We start from the raw sequence: 19,753 nt of genomic DNA on the forward strand, positions 1-19,753 counted from the left end.
TATCTCCATCTCAAATGGATATAACCATGCACATTCCTGAAGAAAAGTGTAGATCAGAGAAGAGTGTGGTGGAGGTGCAAGAAACAGCTGCTGCTGAGTTTAGTTCCTTAAGTTTAGATGATCCAGGGCTGTGGACCCACTTGAGCAGTAGCCTGAGGGACTTCCTTGTACTGCATGGGCCACAGCAAGTGAAAAACTTCACGTTCCCCAAAGGCAATGAAAATAGAAGTTTCCATCCAACACATTTCTGGTGTGAAACCCTCAATGGTGACAAAGTGGACAGGCCATGGCTTATGTACTCAAAAACCCAGAATGCTGCATACTGTTTTTGTTGCAAACTCTTCCAGTCTAATGTTCCAGCTACATTGGGTTCTACAGGAACAAACGACTGGAAAAAACTGACTAGAAATCTGGCATGCCATGAGAAGGCAGCAAATCATCAGAGAGCATTCCATAGGTGGAAAGAGCTTGAGATGAGACTAAGGTTAAAGGCCACCATAGATGATCAGCATCAAGAGAAGATTGCATCAGAGTCTCTTTACTGGCAAAATGTTCTGAAAAGGCTCATTGCCATTGTGAGAATGCTTGCTACCCAAAACCTAGCACTGCGTGGCACTTCAGATCAGCTGTATGTGCCAAACAATGGAAACTTCCTTAAAATTGTGGAGCTGATGGTTGAGTTTGATGCTGTACTCCAGGAGCACCTAAGAAGAGTCACCACCGAAGAAATTTACACACACCACTTGGAAAAACAATTCAAAATGAGATCATAGAGTTACTGGTAACAAAAGTCAAACAGAAGATTGTGGCAGATCTGAAGTCAGCAAGATATTATTCTGGACTGCAAACCTGACATCAGCCATATAGAATGCGGAAGCAGAGAAAGAACTGACAGGAAGGGGATGCAATGTATGACAGTTCGTTAGCAAGAGTCAGGCTAATTGTAACCCTAATAACGCGAGATTTGTAGAAGCGAGGAATGCGTGAGGCGAGTGGGAAAGAACTGTGTGAGAAGTTGTTGCGACCTTGTGTAGATAATGTGTAGATAATATGGAATGTAGACTAAGAGCCTACATTAGTGAGCAAAACAAGATATCAGAATGACCTATGTATAAACAAAATGCAGCTGTTGCTCATTATTGTCTGTAACAAAAGGTATAAATGCTTGCTGTAATTGTTTACCTCTTGAGAGACCTGTTTAGCTCTCTCCCTCTACGCAATTGCTTGAGAAAATAAAGTATCTGATTTGCTGTACCCAAACAAAAAGTGAGAACTCTCTTATTCTCTGACAATTTGGGGGCTCATCCGGGATGGCAACGCCCACAGAGGCACCAGCAGGTGCTCTGGATCATTCCCCTTCGAACCTCATGGCGCCACAATAGAAGTAGGAGACCTTTTGAAATCTCTATTGGGGTGTCGGAGGAGGACTGTCCATGGGGCCGTCTGTCCCTGTTGGGCTCACGCCATCCGAACTTATTGACTGTGCAGCAAGATCAGATGCAGAGCGGTTCTGGGGAATTGTTTTGCCGCCCCCAATAAGGTAGTTGTATGCGGTTCTGGGGAACTGTTAGTTTGGCCACCCCCATATGCATAAGAGAGATGCATAGGTATGCACCGGTGCTGAGGGGTTTTTACCACCTCAAGAGGGGTTGTTACCACCTCATAGTGATTGAATCCGGACATCAGGTACAGATGCATCGTGGTATTTGGAGATGGAGAGAGAGAGAGTGAGTGTGAGAGAGAGTGTGAGTGAGTGAGTGTGTTCACCAGTGTGAATTGAGAGTTACTGGAAGACGCCCAGAGTATTCTGCGAAGTCTTTTGGCTCGTGACTAGAACTACTCTAACACAAGCCCGGTAACTAGAGGATCTTTTAGGAGATCCGAACCACGGTGGGCTAACTCGGCCTAGCATCGTCTGGCGAGGAAGCTACCTGGGTCTAGGAGTGTGTGAACCCATCTTCCCTCCTCCTTTTCCTCTCTGTGTGAGCCACTGACAGTCTGATCATCTCACTGGATGCAACGAGAGTAAGCGGCGCCGTCTCTCTGAGACTAGCCGACGCTCTTTGCTGAAGGGAGGTGTAGGAGGGTGGTGGCCATCCTCGTTAGTCTCTCCTGTGTGAGTACCCTGTAGGGAGAGATCCTTAGGTTATGTGCCGCTAGAGCAGACAGCGCATCCTCCCTGTGTGTGATTGGAAAATGGGTGGGAGACAGTATAAGTATTCCCTCTCACCCCCTAAGGGTACCCCATCTGATTTCATTTACGTACATTATGGTCCTAAAACCTGCAGGTATATAGAGAATTGGAATCATTACCCGCGTGAAAATTCATCTAAACAATGCCCACTAGACGGTACCTTCAATCTAGAGAAGATCATACATCTCAGAGGAGCTTTTAATTACCAAAAAGCCTCTGACACACAATGGGAGCAATTTGTCTATTGAGGAAAGGAACAGGTTAATTTGAAATTCAGCTTGGTCCAGAGATAAAGAGAAAGTTAATCTGCGTTCAAGGTCAAGAATCAATGCAGACCAGGCTAAGTACAAAGAAAAACTGCTTTCGGCCCCAGCTGGCTGTGAAAAAAATATAGACATAGTCAAACCAAAGGCAATACAAATTACAGTGCTGAGATTACATTTGAAAAAGCTTAACTGTCCAGTGAGATCCAACAGTCTGCCTTTGCAACCCTGGAGCCGGCTTGGTTTGGGGACGCTGAAGAAGCCACAGGCAGCCGGCCTGGACTGGAATCACTGAAAAGATGCCCCAGGAGACTTCAGGGTATAAAAGAACTGCCCTCCCAAGAGAGGAAGCAAATTGGAGATTGCACAGCACCTTCTCTGAACGTTATACACAGACGTGGCCAGTCTGGACGTACGTGTGTGAGTATGAAAGTGTGCCTACTCTCAGCCGCAGTAAGTCTGAGAACCGGAAATTGAATTGTGGAGAGGATGTGCATTTTCCCCAGAACATGTGCAGTGTATATTGTAGCAGAGGTAAAAGAAATGCACTCCTACCAATATAGGTTGTGTTGTCTCTTTCAGATCACTGTGTGTTTGAAAGCAGGAGTTAGAAGTAAAAGGAAATCAAAAGTCTGGGAAAATTAATTGTGTCTTTTTTTTTTTAAGTAAGAATCTTTAAGCTGTGGATGGCTTTGGATCTGGAAGCAAGCCAGAAAGCATCTGTATTAATGCAATTTTCTAACTAATAACATAGAAGCCACTGAAACCTGGGCTGCCTATGAAACAAATACAAGGAAATATAGGGTAATTCTTCTGTTTTGCCTAAAATCAACAAGAGTATGTGTATATAAAGGAAATATTTTAAGCAATGACTGACTACCCAGAAGGGGTAGACCTCTGTTCTTTTGTCTTTCAGATCATCAGAGAAAACGGATGCCAGTTGAACAGCATTCAATGTACCATGCATTTACTGGTACAATAGGAATTATTTTTGTGTTCTATGTCCTGTCTTGTGGTGTTTGTCTTGTGGCCAGAATTGTTGGGTTTAATATTTTCATAAGACAGTCTAGTTCAAAATTAAATAGAAGGGTTAAATCAAAAAGCAGATACTTGTTTTATTCAACTTGGAATACAAAGTGTTTGGATAAATCAGGAAAATGTGATACCGGTAATACTAAAGTCTAATACATTTGCTTAAGTAAGAAAAAGAAACTTCATTGGCCAGATTTTTTTAATTGAAAAATTGTGGTTAAAATTTGCATACCAACAGTCTTTGGAAGCAAGGACATGGAAGGTTAACCCACTCCCCACATTGCCCATGGGATCCTTCTGCCTACCTCAGATTTCTAGCCAGAGGGTGGGGAGGGAGGAAAGCTACTGGACACCAGAGGTTGTACCGAGTGGACTCCTCAAAAGTGGGTGTGCTTGTCCTGGTTTGTTGCTCCAAAGCTCTGTATAGAAGTTATTTTACTGGAAGGTGTATATGGCATACATTGAATAATAAGACTAATGTACTGTATAATGGCAATGTGTATGTGTTCATTGTTGGGAAAAGGTGTATGAGTGAAGAGTGGAAGTTTCCTTTGTAGGTTAAAAGAAGCCAAAAAGGGGAGAAGGAAAAAGAACAGAACGAGTTAACTGGAAAAAATAGCTAGCAAGCTCAGTCCAAAGATAAGACGCTGGCCCCATTCAAGGACACTGCTACAGCTAAGACTTGGCTGACAACCAAGAAAAGCGGGGGCCTGAATGTGCCCAAACAACTATGAGATCTGCAAAACACTGCCAGGCATTAATGAAATGTGTTAGGTTTCTTTTCTCACAGATAAAAGAAGTGCTACCCCCAAAGACCCTAGCAGTCCTGCCATTCATTGAGACAAGGAGACTGAGTCTACGTAAAGTCCATCAATGAAAGACTGCTTTGGCTCCACACTGAAAAGGCCCTTTCCAAGTCCTGTTAACCACCAACAACGCTGTGAAGTGCCAAGGACTACCTGCCTGGACCCATGCTTCTCACTGTAAAAAGACCCCTCCACCTCGGGAGGACTCTCCGACTGATGATAAGCCTATTTCTCCTTCTAGCTCTGCTGTGTCTTCTGGACAGCAGGAAAAAGAAAAAAAAGACAAGGTGAAGTGCTAGTAACCTCTCCCTTGTCCACTGACAGACCTACTGTGCCTTCGGATTTTTCTAGAAGAAGCAAAACCATTACAGGGTGATGTGCTAGTAACCTCTCCCCTGTATGATGCTAAACCACACTGTTTCAGGAAAAAAGAAGGAACACTCGCTTCATTGAAACCACAAAGTCCAGGAATTCCTGACTACAAAAGACATTAAGAACTGACCCTGGTGAAGAAACAAAGAATTATACACTGGCAGGAAGAAACTTGTGGGACCCATGCTTGGGAACGTGGTATTGATTGGATTTTGGGGTTTATTCTACAGGCTGCGCCCTGTGTTTTGGATAAGTCCTTCAGCATTTATTGCCCTCCCTAATTGGATTTTAAATTATAAGTACCAAAGGCACCTTGTTGCCATTGCCCCTGCCATCTTCTCCATTACACTATTACCCCTGTAACACGTCCAAATACAGACAATGTCATATATTTGATAAAACCAATGGCCAAGGCCTTCACACTTCAGTGATTTATTTAAATATTGTTTGAAAAAAAAATATTTTTAAGGTTCAGGATATCCCATATGAGCGAACAATTGAATGGAAAAGAATGGATCAGTGGAGATAAAAGTAGGTGATATCATTACCAGTGAACCCCAAGAATCTGTAATTGCAATTGATGGGTTCTATAGCGAATGTTCCTGGAATCTGCACTGTGTTAAATGAGAGGGGCCCTTATTGTTATTTGGTCACCCAATTAGTGAACAATTAAACGAATACCCAAAGAGTTTGTTTTGCCACTGGAAATTTTACCTGCATAGAAATTAGTCCAGTGACTAATAATGTGACCTGTACCTTATTGCAATACACCCCTTCTTATGCCATTAATATCAATGCCCCCCGGAAGTACATAAAGGTGTTCAACCAACAGATGTGGTATAGTACTACACCAAAGAGAGATGTATTAGGATATCAATGGACTGTGATTTAATACTACACTAGGGACTGTTAAATTTTCATTGCCCTTAACCAGTTTCCAGATCACCTCTACATACCCAAATTGCTCACAGGGGGCTGCCATTAGATCAGCACAACAAAGGGCTTGGGTTATTTCTTCTAGAAAGAACAGACACTTGACCAGATCCCTTTGGGATGGGGCCAATAGTGCAGCAGCAGTTTGGAATATTTTTAAGAACCAAAACATGATGAGAAATTGGGGCAACTAGAGAAGGCCATTGGCCTTGTTTCTGGGGCACAACTAACCCAGGTACAGGCTGGAGTTGGTGAGTTACATGTTATTTCCGCCCTTAGTTCAATGACCCAGAAGTTGCTGACAGAGATGGTATTGAATATCACTGAGGCTAGGAAGGCATTGCAGTGGGATCTAGCATGTTCAGAAATTCAGGATTTCCTGAATGACCAGCTAATGGCCATTCGGAATGATCTAGAGCATCAGGCTTGGCCCACTGCCCTTACAGACACATCAGGAGTACCATCTGATCTGTGGCTATGGAGACATACTCTGAGACTTTCTGGAGGGAAGTGCAGACGTTCTCAGAGCTCCTTCCAAGCATATGGACCGGTTGGGGGGGGGGGGGGGGGGGAGGGCTCCCACATACCAAATCCTGCAGGGTCCATGGGGAGGATGCATGTGGGATTGGGTAATTCACCGAGACATCTGGGAAATTAGACCTCCTGGTATGCCCATTCGATTTTTAGTCAGTGCTCCTGGGATTACATCTGACATTTGGATGGGGTTAGGGAGTCAATGGACATTTTGGCCGTTAGAACCCCCACAGCTTCAGTGTATCTGTAAACTGAAGCCAGGAGCAGTTGTTACTCTTCATGACTACGTTTGCTGGGAGGGTAGGGGACAAGGAACTACCCCGACAGGACACTTACACAGCTATCATTAGTTTGAAAAAGTGTCTGTTAAAGCCACCACATTGCAAGACATACATTTTAATCTCATTACCACTGCAGGGAATCATATTATTTACTGGCCTGCAGATAGAATTTTGCAATTTGCCCTTAGGTCCCAGATACCCTTTAATTGGACTAGGTTAGTACCTGATCAATTTCAAAATTTGCTTTCACTGTTACCAGAGGTTCAGAAAAATCTCTGAAACACAAGGGCAAATTCACATGCTTCAAAATATATATATATCAAGTTGAAAAGTAAGCCTCTCATACAGCTTATAGAGTGTCCACCTTATGTACTAAGTATGATGTATTGTGTTTTATGACTAAGACTGTACAACAACCCCATCATCTTATTGCTATGGGAATATTATTGTTTGTGTTGGTGTAAGTGTAGGAGTATGGTGTTGTTGTTGTTAAGGACGTAATAATAGTAATACCTTTCATGTCCATGCTCATCATGCATTGTCATTACATCCAATCAAAACCCCTTAGGTTGAAGCAGCTGAAGTAGAATCTGAATTCCAAGACTTAATGCAAATAGAGATTTGAAAATGTTTGTTGTACTAGTAGTACAAGGGGGGATGGGGTTGTGGAAGCAGAGAAAGAACTGACAGGAAGGGGATGCAATGTATGACAGTTCGTTAGCAAGAGTCAGGCTAACTGTAACCCTAATAATGTGAGATTTGTAGAAGTGAGGAATGTGTGAGGCAAGTAGGAAAGAACTGTGAGAGAAGTTGTTGCGACCTTGTGTAGATAATATGGAATGTAGACTAAGAGCCTACATTAGTGAGCAAAACAAGATATCAGAATGACCTATGTATAAACAAAATGCAGCTGTTGCTCATTATTGTCTGTAACAAAAGGTATAAATGCTTGCTGTAATTGTTTACCTGTTGAGACCTGTTTAGCTCTCTCCCTCTACGCAACTGCTTGAGAAAATAAAGTATCTGACTTGCTGACCCAAACAAAAAGTTAGAACTCTGTTATTCTCCGACAAGAACAAAGGACTTTAATGGTGTGTTTTAGAACAACAGAACCTAGTGAAAATGTGTCTGCACTGATGACTGTCAGAGAGCATTTTCTAGAATTTATTGACATTGAGGATACTACAGGAGCTCGTATGACAAATGTGCTTCTTAAAAAGATGGAAGATTTGGGAATTGCGATAGCTGACATAAGAGGTCAGGGCTACATAATGGTGCCAACATGAGAGGAAAGAACAGAGGAGTGCAGACACGAATCCGAGAGGTAAGCCCTCGAGCTTTTTTTGTGCCAGGCAGTTCTCCTTCATTGAACTTGGTGATCAGTGATGCAGCATTAGCTTCTAGGGAGGCTGCTGAAATTTTTAATGTAATTCAAAGCATCTATGTATTTTTGTCTTCATCAACTCATCGATGGCAAATGTTGAAGCAGCATCCTCTGACACTAAAACCACTGAGTGCCACATGATGGGAAAGTTGAGTGGAGGAGATAAAACCTAACACACACCAAATTGGGAAGATAGATGTTGCCATTATGGAGGATAATGCTATGACAGTGTTTGTGGGAGAACAGTGGCAGAGGGAAACGGAATCACCAGAAACAAACAACTTTAAATTTCTGTGTGGCTTAGTGTTGTGGCATGACATACTGTTTGAAATAAATGTTGTAAGTAAAAGACTCCTCAAGGTGTTGACCTTGATATATCTGGAGCAATGGAACAACTGGACAAAGCAAAGTCATACCTACAGTCTTACCGGTTAGATGAGGGATTTCAAAACGTTCTGAGGAGTGCACAGAAGTTAGCAGAGGAACTTCACACTGAAGCTATTTTCCCACCCATTCAAGAGTCACCGAAGAAGACGGCATTTTGATTACGAGGCACGGGATAATCCCATAAGAGACCCAAATAATTCAAAGTTGAATTCTTTAACGAGGTGCTAGATTGTGCAATACAGTCAGTTGAAGAACATTTCATGCAGCTCAAGGAACACAGCAGTATATTTGGGATGTTGTATGATATTCCAAAACTCCTCACTCTACCTGAAGAAGACCTACACCAGCAATGCAGGGCACTAAACACAGTGTTGACATATGACGACATGTGTGATATTGATGTGAGTGTTTTAGGTGATGAACTGAAAGCCCTTTCAAGATACATTTCAGCAAGATCAACTCCAAAGGCTGTTCTGGAATATATGTGCACAAATAAGATGACCACCCTCTTTCCAAATGCTTTTGTTGCTCTGCACATACTTATAACACTTTCTGTAACAGTTGTCAGTCGAGAACGCAGCTTCTCCAAACTGAAGTTAATAAAAACACATCTACGCTCCACAATGACACAGGAGAGGCTGGTCGGCCTTGTAACGATCTCAATAGAGCATGAGCTGGCCCAGACTGTGGACCTTCAGGAAGCAGTTCAAATCTTTGCAACCAAGAAGGCACGGAAAGCACCACTTTGATTATTCAAACAGATAAAAATGTCTAATAAAGGAGAACTAACAAACTTTAACAGAGTAGGTAGCAGAGCAGTACCACGAGAGGAACAGAACAGGAAGAAGGCAGAATTGAGACCTTTCAAAGTTTTGGCCCAAGCGAGGGGGCATGGGGATTTCATTTGAGCTCCCCGCTTCAGGTGCCAAAATGTTGTGGGCCAGCCCTGTGAGCAGAAATAGTTGTGGGTTCAGTAAGGGTGTTGCATTTCTTAAAATTAACTTTAAAACAAGATGCTTCACTTTGATTCAAGACCTGCTTTAATAATATCGTGATCAAAACCAGCTATGGCAAGTAAAAACTATTTTGCAGGTTTTCAGTACATAAAGATTTTCTTTTTCTGAATACATTAAAACAAACGATTATACAGTAAATGTGAAAGTCTTCAAACCTTTAGCAATTTCAGAAACAGAAATAATCAGAATCACAACTATTCTGAACTGAAAATATTTACACATGGACATTGGACTGACTTAGCTTTATAGCAGCACTAAAGTCAATGGAGTATTTTCTTGTAGGATCTTGAAAGCTGGGTTTTGTATTGATTCACCCAATCAACTGAGGTGTGATCCTTTCTTTACTTATATAAAAATATAACAGTTCAGAACTCATAGCATGTATTTTTGCAGCTAGGTATTCATCTTTAGTTTATTCCCAAATTAGGAGTAATTTCATCTTGATAAACTGCAAAATATAAATACCTTTCTCAAAAAGCATGTGCAAAGTTTTACATCCATATTGCTGGATTTCTTCATTGTTTGGGAAGGTTTGCATAGCATCAAACACCAACAAAAATACATCTGTCTCTTCATCCAAGAGCATAATTGTAATTATATCTATACAACCGAAGAGAGAATAAGACGTGATTATATTCTGTACTAAACTACGTTGATCATTACTATCTGAAGCACAGTACTTGATTACAAATTATTTCATACGGTCTTTTTAAAAGTGTTAGTTTTGTTCTTCACTATGATGGGTCAAATCCATGTGTTGGTACAGCAAATATGGGTTTCCCAGAGTCACTTGCTGTCACTAGGCTCAATCCTTCAGTTCCTATGCAGGCAAAACTCCCAAAGGAACCATTGCCTGTATAAGGACTGAAGTATCAGGCCAACTGCTTGTATTATAAAGAAAAAAAATGCTAACGGCATTTTCTACATGTCTTGAACGCATTTTGTTTTAAATTAACATGGGTTCTTTAAAAGCCTATGATAAACTCTGTCTTTTAGTGAAAGTGTCTAGTAAATAGGTGATCATGTAAAACAACTCATCAGAAGGCCAGAGTTAAAACAGCCTTGCAAAACTGCATGCAACTACTCACCTATGGCAAGTGATTTTTCTGATGGATGAGTAAAATATGATTAGGTTCTTTCATGATAATCATTATCATGGGAAGGGTGTATTTTTTGTTGGACTAATATTTTCATGACAATTTTTCGAGGTTGTGTTAATGAAAAGTCTGATTCATTGTGCAGCTAATCTGTTCTATTTAGAACCTACAGTATATATAGAATGTATAGTCCTACAGCTCTGCATTCTCTTGGCCAAGCAGTTCTAACTGGAGTATAATTAAAGTATACACACACACACTATATAAGGGTAAAGTTTGATTAATCAATTACATCCACTGTATCACTGAGAGGAACAGTATCAGTAAGAAATAACCTATGATAGAATAACTAGTTGATGGCTTAGGAGCATTGTGACATACGAGACTGAGGGAAAACTGCTAGCAGTAGTCATTCATTAATGGCCATATTTTGCCATCATTATTGTTCATATTAAGTAGTACCTTGGTCTGCAAATAGGGCCTGACCTAAAACTTGTTAAACCTCAATGGATTGACTCCCACTGGCATCAAAAGGATTTGGATCAAGCCCATAGTCCTCACTACAGTGGAACCTCTAATTTATGAACTAATTGGGGATTGAGGAATTCATAAAATTGAAAAACTCAAAACTGAACATCTCAAAATTACAGTAGGTACGGTGCCTAACTTGCAGTATGATGCATTGCATTGCTTTCTTCTTGTTCTTCAAACCACTGAAAAGTTATTTCCAATGCACAGAAGACACCAGAATGTGAAGGGATGTTGACTTGTTCTTCAACAATGTCACTGTCATTATGTGATTTTTTTTCCCCATGGGGAAAAGTGGTCCTATAACAAACTGTTTGTAAAATAGGTGTTCATAAAATTGAAGTTCTACTGTATATGTACAGTAAGGTATTATTCAGTGAGAGTAAGGGTGGCAGAATATAACCCTTGGGGATACCCATTAATTTCAGTGGGAGTTCAAAAAGAGTTCAGCATCTCACAGGAAGCTCTCAGGATGTAGCAGGATCAGGTTGTTAGTGAGCAGAATGATAGAAATTACCGTGTCTCCGAGAGAGTCTGATTTTTTCAGAAATACCAGCTATTACAAATGGAAGTAGGTCAGAATCAGTTAAACTTGCCCTTCCGGTTAGTAAGAAAAATTACTTAACTACTGAGCAAGCATCTGTTACTATGCTAATGCTGATGGTTCTGAACAAAAGTTCTTAGAAGCAAAAATGAAAGTCTATATTCTCCATTGCCTTGCAGCCAGTGGAGTTATATACACCTGTGCAAAGTGAGTGCAAAATACCACTATTACAATTTTGTAGCATTTACTCCTACTTTGCACAGAGGTGCACGGCAGAGAAGAATGAGGCCCAATGTGTCGAATAACCCATTTTATATTATAGTCTACAATTAAAAATATCATACCAATTAGGAAAGTAAAATGCATAATACCTGAAGAGAGTAGTAGATTTAGTGCCTTGAGTCCTATTATCAAGAGGTTTCTGTTTGCATTGTGGATAGTAAGCATTTTAAGAATATGCCTAAAATGGAAAAAAAAAATATTAAGACTAATCAAATGTTAGTTCAAAGTATACCAAATACAGATATACAGCAAACGCTTGAAGAAATAGAATTTTTTTAACCTAGGGAAAAGTTTTTAAACCATTTTTAGCTCTGACTCAAAGAAATTTTATACCTTTGTCAGTTTGGTTTTTTAAGCCATCAATGACCATAACTAGTTTTGATATTTTATTTTTATATATTATACTTTTTTATTGATACTGTACATCTTTTAAAAAAGAAAAAGATGTAATATAGACAATTACATAACAAAATGGAACGAGATAAAAGGACCCTTGTAAATCACTAACTGCTGAGGAACAACTTCTGCCATTAGATACACATGCACAATTCCCACTGAAGTCAATGGAGACATATATGCATGAGAGCAGAATTTGGCCCTACGGGAGTAAAATGGTAAAAAGAAAAAAGGGATACAAGTCATACCTATATATATATAAAGATATCTTACCAAGGAAGATAATAGGCCACATGCTGCTGGGTTTACCTGCAGAGCAACTGAGTAATTTTCCCTCACAAATTTGAGTTCCCTCACAACTGTCCCACCTAGGAGAAAGGAATTCACTACCCTGCCTAGAACAAATGGTTCCCCAATATCCAGCTTTAGACTCCCTGGAGGACAGGCATACCAGCATGGAATCCCAAGGCCTTTGCACAGCTCGCTGGTCTTCCTTCTCCCCCACCATAGTGTGATTTGCAGCATGGTTCAACCAACAGTGACTTCTGGACACATTTTCCCCTGGAAATCACAGGGTCCCAGAGGAATATGCTGAGGGAGATTATCTGGTTCCCAGCTTTTCCTGCCCCTTTCTCCAGACCCATCTCGGAGCCGAAGAGTCCCAATCCAATAGAGTGGTACCGCAATGTCTAGGAGCCAGGGATGAGCTAGCAGCAGAGCAGGTACTACCTCATAAGTTCGGGGTGTCTTCAGCCACAGTTTACAACCCTCCATACCACACAAAGTAATATGTGTAGCAGTGTTATTTATAAAGAGAAATTTCTAGCTTGCCTATGTTCTATGTCAGTGGCATACATCTGAAAGCAACTACCATATATATTGGATTTGTGTACCAATTTGCAGTGAACTGAGATACTGTCTTGACCCATCACAAATCCAATAAACACCAGGCCCGTGTAGGCTTCAGGTGACCACTGCATAACCTATGGATATAGAAATTTAGGCTTGGATCAAGTGCACTATTTGGGTCATTCTTAACAGTGGAAATCAAGCTTCAGTTAAAGATAGTCTTGATATTCATGAGAAAAGATGTCACATTGCACCTGCAATATTATTCATTGATCTCTTCTGTCGGACTTAAGAGGGGCATAAGGACTTATACAAGTCCTCTACACTGAGGCAGAGACCTCAGACAAATTTTTAGTTGGTCTGAATGCTGGGGAGATGCTTGGAGGGAAGGAAAATATTCTCCCTTCAAACTTGTAGAGTAGCTCCACAGACTTCCCAGAGGATACTTCAACCCAGTGCCTGAAGTACCATAGTCCTGAACATCCCTAATGCACCCCATTGTGCAGGAAAGCCAGATCCTTTTATCCAATTTCTCCCTTGTCCATATATGTCCCACACCTTGAATGAAAGGCCCAGAGTTGGCCCATATTACTCTGCTCAGCCTCCTGAAACCCAACCCCCTCCTTTGCACAGCAGACCCTCACCAGCTCTAGTACAGGAAGGGAAATGGGAAAATCAGGTTTGCCCTTGTGTGTTCTGGACATTTCACAGCCAGTGAGCAGTGCCAAACAATAAATCTCAGCTCTGAAGTACCTACATTCTAAAGACATGAGTTGGTTCAGTATAGTGCCACACAAAACAAACACAGAATGGGGCATGGTTATTAAGATCAAAAGATTGAGCAATGCACAAAGAAATTCTCCACACATCCTCTTATCTCAAAAGTAATTGAAAGAGAGGAAAGTTAAACACTTACACCTCATTTACTGTATGACCAACTTAATGTCAAAGATTACAAAAGCTCTGGCAAAAGGTTTGTGAGCATTTAGAAAGAGCCCAGATATGCTGAGAGAATTTCCTTATTTTTTCTTTTGAGAGTTATGTTGATAAGTAGTTTATATAACATCAGTTAAGATGTGAAAAGTTACTTCAATTGCTGCATTGTTTTTTGTAACAGTTAATATACCTTGGTTGAGCTAGAAAGTGTTGTGAACCAATTAGTCAAATTAATTATTATAATTATTCATTTATCATACTGTAGCAGATACCAGACCTTATAATGGATCAGGACCCATTATGCTAGGTGCTGTACAAACAGAGTAAAAAGACAGTCCCTGCCCCAGAGCACTTACAATCTATGTCAAAATTTCTAACTTAAAATTTCTGTTTTCCAAAAATACACAAAGGAGTATCATCTTACAGTACAAATCAACTGTATATAAATTATGTTTTCATCTCTAGCCTATCTGCATACCGCCCCCCTGCAACCATCAGGCAGTTGATGCAACAGCACGACGGTACATACCGGACACTCCTACAAAGAGCTCTAAATATAACAACTGATTTGCTCTGTCTTTGGCACTGACGAAAAAAGATGCTAGGCTTACCTCCTTCCAAGTACTAGTTTCTCTAGTCATGCTTTCAGATAGGACTGTGCAGAATTAGCCAAAGTATTTATAGTGGTACGAAATGATGTTTGGTGATGTCAGCAGCATGCCCTACTGCTCATGCTCAGAAACAGATTGTGTCTAGATAGGAGCTTTGCTTCTATTGTCATTATGTGGACCCTTGGGAGGCTTGTGTGACTACATCACGAGAATAGGGATCAGCTTTCTGGAGTCCAAGAACGAATGACAGTATTTACTGCCACTATTATACCACTCCTCTTAGAATTTGGCCCAGTCACTCAACAAGGAGTCTTTAAAATACTAAAGAAATCTGAACTATCCCATATGGGTTCAGTCATTGTCCTTCCTGACTTGTGGAGCACCTGGTATGGTTACAAACAAAAACTGTCAATGCCTTCTTAAAGGCACAGACTCCATAGACAGTGACTTACTTTTTCCCAGTGGTGCTCCACCCCAAAGCCCCACCCCACTCCTCCCCTTCCTCCAATGCCCCGTTCTCGCTCTACCTCTTCCCACCCCCACTCCTCCCCCTTCCCTGAAGTCCCTCCCTCACTCCACCTCTTCCTGCCTTTGCTCGCTGCTCTCTGCCCTCCCCCAAGCCTCTTCCACAGCCATCAAACAGCTGATCGGCAGCACCACGAACAGCTGTAGCTGGTGGGTACTGAGCCCCCACTATTTTTTCCCCCATGCATGCTCCAGCCCTGGAGCACCCACGGAGTTGGCACCCACGATTAACTATATAAACAATCTATCATCTACCATATAAAGTTATAGTCCAGCCATTGCATAATAAACTATAGTTTGATGCAACTGATCTTACCAACTACAACCTGGTACCCTTCTTGAGAAAAGAAATGGGAAAGATTGGAAAGAGCGCTCACCTGACCTGCGATACTGGACCTTCCCAGTTACATATTTGACCACACTAGTGAACTCTCTTTTCTTAACCTTAGATGAGGAACATACCTCCCTACCCATATTACTGCATCAGTTGGCTGCATTTGACAGCTTAAATCCTGAGATGCTGCTGTTCCATCTTAAAGAGCTAGCAAGACTGATGGAAACTCCATGAAGTGGCAGAGATCCTTCCTCTCAAACTCTACCGCAAGGTGACTGCACTTCTACCTTCCAAGTTCTCACTTGTAGAATTCCACAAAACTTTATCCTCTTCCCAACTTAAGATATGTGTGACTGCTAGGTGAATTCATAAAATGCCCTAATCTGCCAACAGTATGTAGATGTCACAGAACTATATTTCTTTCACTCTGAATGCTAAGAATGGAATCACCTGGCTGTCGTGGTACCTAAATGAGAGGAGTGCTCGGATGCAGTAGTTTGCTGATGACGAACGCAGGGAAAATGGAGGTAATGCTGGTGAGAAGAATAAATCAATTTGAAGACCGAGCAAATATTGTAATATCAACCTCTTTCTAAACTGTTTGCCCCCATATTGTCAGAATGGTTCGGAAATGCCTTCATTTGCCTTTGGCTGGCTAAGAGACCTTTCCACATCCTGCCAAATGAGAACCTAGTGACAGTTCATGCTTTTAAGACTTCCAGGTTTCTAATAGTAAAGCACCATATTTAGGAGTGAAAATACTTAACAATTCCAGCTGGTTCAACAATTACTATCTTAGCCTACCTACTAAACAACATACTCGACACAAACACAACACACTGATCACTATATAGGTTCCTCATATAATCTTGGATCAAGTTAATTTCAAAGAGGTTTTCTAATATGGGAATGGCAATCAATGATACAGCAGTTTACTTGTTCACTTTCCAATAAATCTTTTTATAAAAGTATTTTTTCCTCTTTGCTATCCTAGTTTTTGTCCATTAAATCCTGTTCCAAACAACATTTCAATCTTCACCTAAGTCTTATGATGTAACTCTAGTGCATTTTTTTAGTTTGCATTACTATATGATAAAATTGTAATAACCAAGTTAAAAAGTTAATCTAGAACAATTACTTAATGAGTTAGAAAACACGTTTTTCTCCTTTCTTCTTCTAGAAGAACTCTAAGACATTTTGCATACAATATTTGTTTGTAAAATTTATGTACTTACTGATGAACACCAAGTACTTCCCAATCCTTTCCAACATCTTGAGGAGCTATGTTACATAGAGTGGCTGGACACACTTCTATTAATTTACAAAGAAGCGACCAACCCACCTGGAAAATAAAAATGTAGTTATTTTTCAACAGACATGTCAACTCTCTTACTTGTGTCCCTTCTCTGATGAAGAGATATTCTACTTTAAAACATAAAACAGTTTCCCATTCCCCTTGCATACAGGAAAAAGGACAATCTAGCTCATATTCCCTGATCTGAAAACCTAACAATCTAAACAAGATACGATGAACTAACAGAAGACAAGGCAGAGGACACACAAAAGTTAACTAGCTGCTCAATAATATGCAAATTCCTTGAATCTGAAATACCTCTGAGAATAAGATACCCAAGGCCGAATTTGAAAAAGGTTCCTTATTTTACCCATCTCATGTTGGAGAAAAAACACTATTAAATTTTCCTAGTTTATTAGGAAAACTTACTAGATCTCAGATGTGTAGGCTCACATATTGAAAAAGCATATTAGTGGCTTGATTACAGTCTATAAGTATCTATATGGGGAACAAATATTTTAAAATGGGCTCTTCAATCTAGCCAAGAAAGGTATTCCAATGGCTGGAAGTTGAAGCTAGACAAATTCAACTGTAAATAAGGAGTAAATTTTTAATAGAGTGATTAACCACTGGAACAATTTACCAAGGTTTGTAACGGATTCTGCCATCACTGACAATTTTTAAATCAAGATTGGATGTTTTTGTAAAAGCTATGCTTAGGAATTACTTTAGGGAACTTCTATGGCATGTGTTATACAGGAGGTCAGACCAGATGATCACAATGGTCCCTTCTGTCCTTAGAATCTAAGAATCTATCCAAAATATATAACATTGCATGCCACATATCAGGCCATAGAACCATGGACAGTGGAGCCTTCCCAAAAATGGGGGGGAGGGCAGGAGCCCCTGCCCCCTCTGTGGCCCTGCCCCGCCTCTTCCCCAAGGCCCCACCCCTGGCCAAGCTGGAAGCTGGAGCTGGGCCAGGGAGCCTGGGCCCCTCCACCTGCCTGGAGGGGGGGGGGGAGATAGCCCAAGAGCAGCCCCCAGTCTGTGTCCCCAGCCCCAGGGCCACCACCCCCCCGTCCAGGGCAACTGGAGGATCCGTGGCTCCCCATAGCTCCAGCTGCCGGCCTGGCCAGGGGGTGGGGCCCATGAGGGTGGGGGGAGAGGAGAAGAGGGGCAAGGGGCAGGGCCAGTGGCAAAAAGTGGAAGGGCCATAAACCCCTGGCCCCGCCCCGTTCCAGCACTCCTTCATAGAACATATTACATTTGATTGAGAATGCAAACACTTGAATGCTAGACCAACTTTGTCTAACAAAAGGGACTTAAATCACAGCACAATTTGATCCTATGTATTAACAAGAGATGTTACTTATCTACAATTCTATTATAAAATTTGTAAGTCTGGCTTTTATATTTCATTTTTAATGTTAATTTTGTGTCCAGGACTGGTACTAGACTATGAGCCTTGGAGACTGAAATCCTCCATTAATCCACAGAACAGGAAGGGCATAGAGAACAACAATGCGAACTCCTCCACTCAAACAAATGTGTCATAACCCTGACCTAAAGGAAGCACCTCTTGGCATGAGTGGGGAGTTTGGTTTCCATAAAAATTCAGCTCTTGGCCTCTCCTCTGATACGGACAGCAAGAGTATCATTTGTTGTGGATGATTTTGCATTTCAGCTATGTGGTCACTTGGAGGACACCAATTCATTCCATAATTGGATCTATATAATCTATCTATCTATATATATAGTGACAAAGTTCCTCCTCTATCTTGGTGGGTCCTGCGCTTATTGGCGGACTTTCCTGCCTCAGAGATTCACCATGTGGGTTGGGGAACAGCCCAGAGACCTTCCCCTCTGGAAGGGCCCACAGTCCAGGTCAATTGGGAGGTTTGGGGGGAACCCAGGCCCGCCCTCTACTCCGGGTTCCAGCCCAGGGCCCTGTGGACTGCAGCTGTCTATAGTGCCTCCTGTAACTACTGCATGACAGCCACAACTCCCTGGGCTACTTCCCCATAGCCTCCTCCAAACACCTTCTTTATTCTCACCACAGGACCTTCCTCTTGGTGTCTGATAACGCTTGTGCTCCTCAGTCCTCCAGCAGTATACCCTCTCAGCTTCTTGCGCCTCTTACTCCTCACACTCACCCCACAAACTGAAGTGAGCTCCTTTTAAAACCCAGGTGCCCTGATTAGCCTGCCTTAATTGATTCTAGCAGCTTCTTCTTAATTGGCTCCAGGTGTCCTAATCAGCCTGCCTGCCTTAACTGGTTCCAGCAGGTTCCTGATTATTCTAGTGCAGCCCCTGCTCTGGTCACTCAGGGAACAGAAAACTACTCACCCAATGACTAGTATATTTGCCCTCTACCAGACTCCTGTACCCCACTGGTCTGGGTCTGTCACAATATAGATATATCTATATCTCGAGAGAGAGAGAGATACACACACACACTTTTGTTACCTAATTCTCCATAATCAAGATAAAAATACAGTTAATAAGGGGCAATAACTAAATTATCAGTTTCAAACCAACATAGGTTCCTTCAGAACATTCTTTCCACATCAGGCTCAATCACAAATAGAACGCTGGATTGTGCCTGGACCTGAACAGGTGCAAGAAAGTTCAGAAGGAAGAGATGGTGGAAAAGGGAGAAAGCACAAAAACCTCCCTCCCCTTTGCACGTGTGCAGGGATTGCACAGAATCTGTCCCCTGTAGTCCTCTAAATGCAAGAACTCCACAAGACCCTCACTCTCAATGGTTCTAACATATGCAAAATGAATGAATAAGAGGACAGAACGCCATCGTCCCACATAGATTGGGAAAAAATGAATCCAGCATTCCTGCAAAAGGTGGCATAGAAGCTATGCTTCCTAGAGGCGTTGTTTCTGAATCAGACAAAATGCCACCCTGAGCTCCTGATGCACTTCCCACACCATAGGACTATGTGCCTTAAAGCCACAATAAAGCCCTAAGAAAAGATAATTCTGCCTATGTAGCCAAAAAGTATTCTTTTAAATACTTATGTAAAGTGTGTTTCATAAACTGATCATTTCAATTATTGTCTGGTTATGTGAAAAACAAATACTGATGACTTGTTAATGTCAATTTTGTTTTAATTATGAGTCATGTTTAAATGTAAAAAATG

The 19,753-nt window shown here is 41.4% G+C and overlaps 1 protein-coding gene across 1 annotated transcript in view; it reads right to left on the reverse strand.

Moving 5' to 3' along the window:
* The window catches only part of LRRK2 (leucine rich repeat kinase 2), a 140,905-nt gene that overhangs the window by 110,644 nt on the left and 10,508 nt on the right, over positions 1-19,753 (reverse strand). Inside the window, exons 3-5 of the mRNA XM_054018958.1 lie at positions 16,540-16,646; positions 11,743-11,831; positions 9,668-9,802 (exon numbers count right to left, since the gene is read on the reverse strand). Coding sequence (XP_053874933.1) covers positions 9,668-9,802; positions 11,743-11,831; positions 16,540-16,646 — 331 coding nt within the window. The remainder of the gene's footprint in view (positions 1-9,667; positions 9,803-11,742; positions 11,832-16,539; positions 16,647-19,753) is intronic.

The sequence above is a fragment of the Malaclemys terrapin genome, chromosome 1 (assembly GCF_027887155.1).
Source record: "Malaclemys terrapin pileata isolate rMalTer1 chromosome 1, rMalTer1.hap1, whole genome shotgun sequence".
NCBI classification, from domain to species: domain Eukaryota; kingdom Metazoa; phylum Chordata; order Testudines; family Emydidae; genus Malaclemys; species Malaclemys terrapin.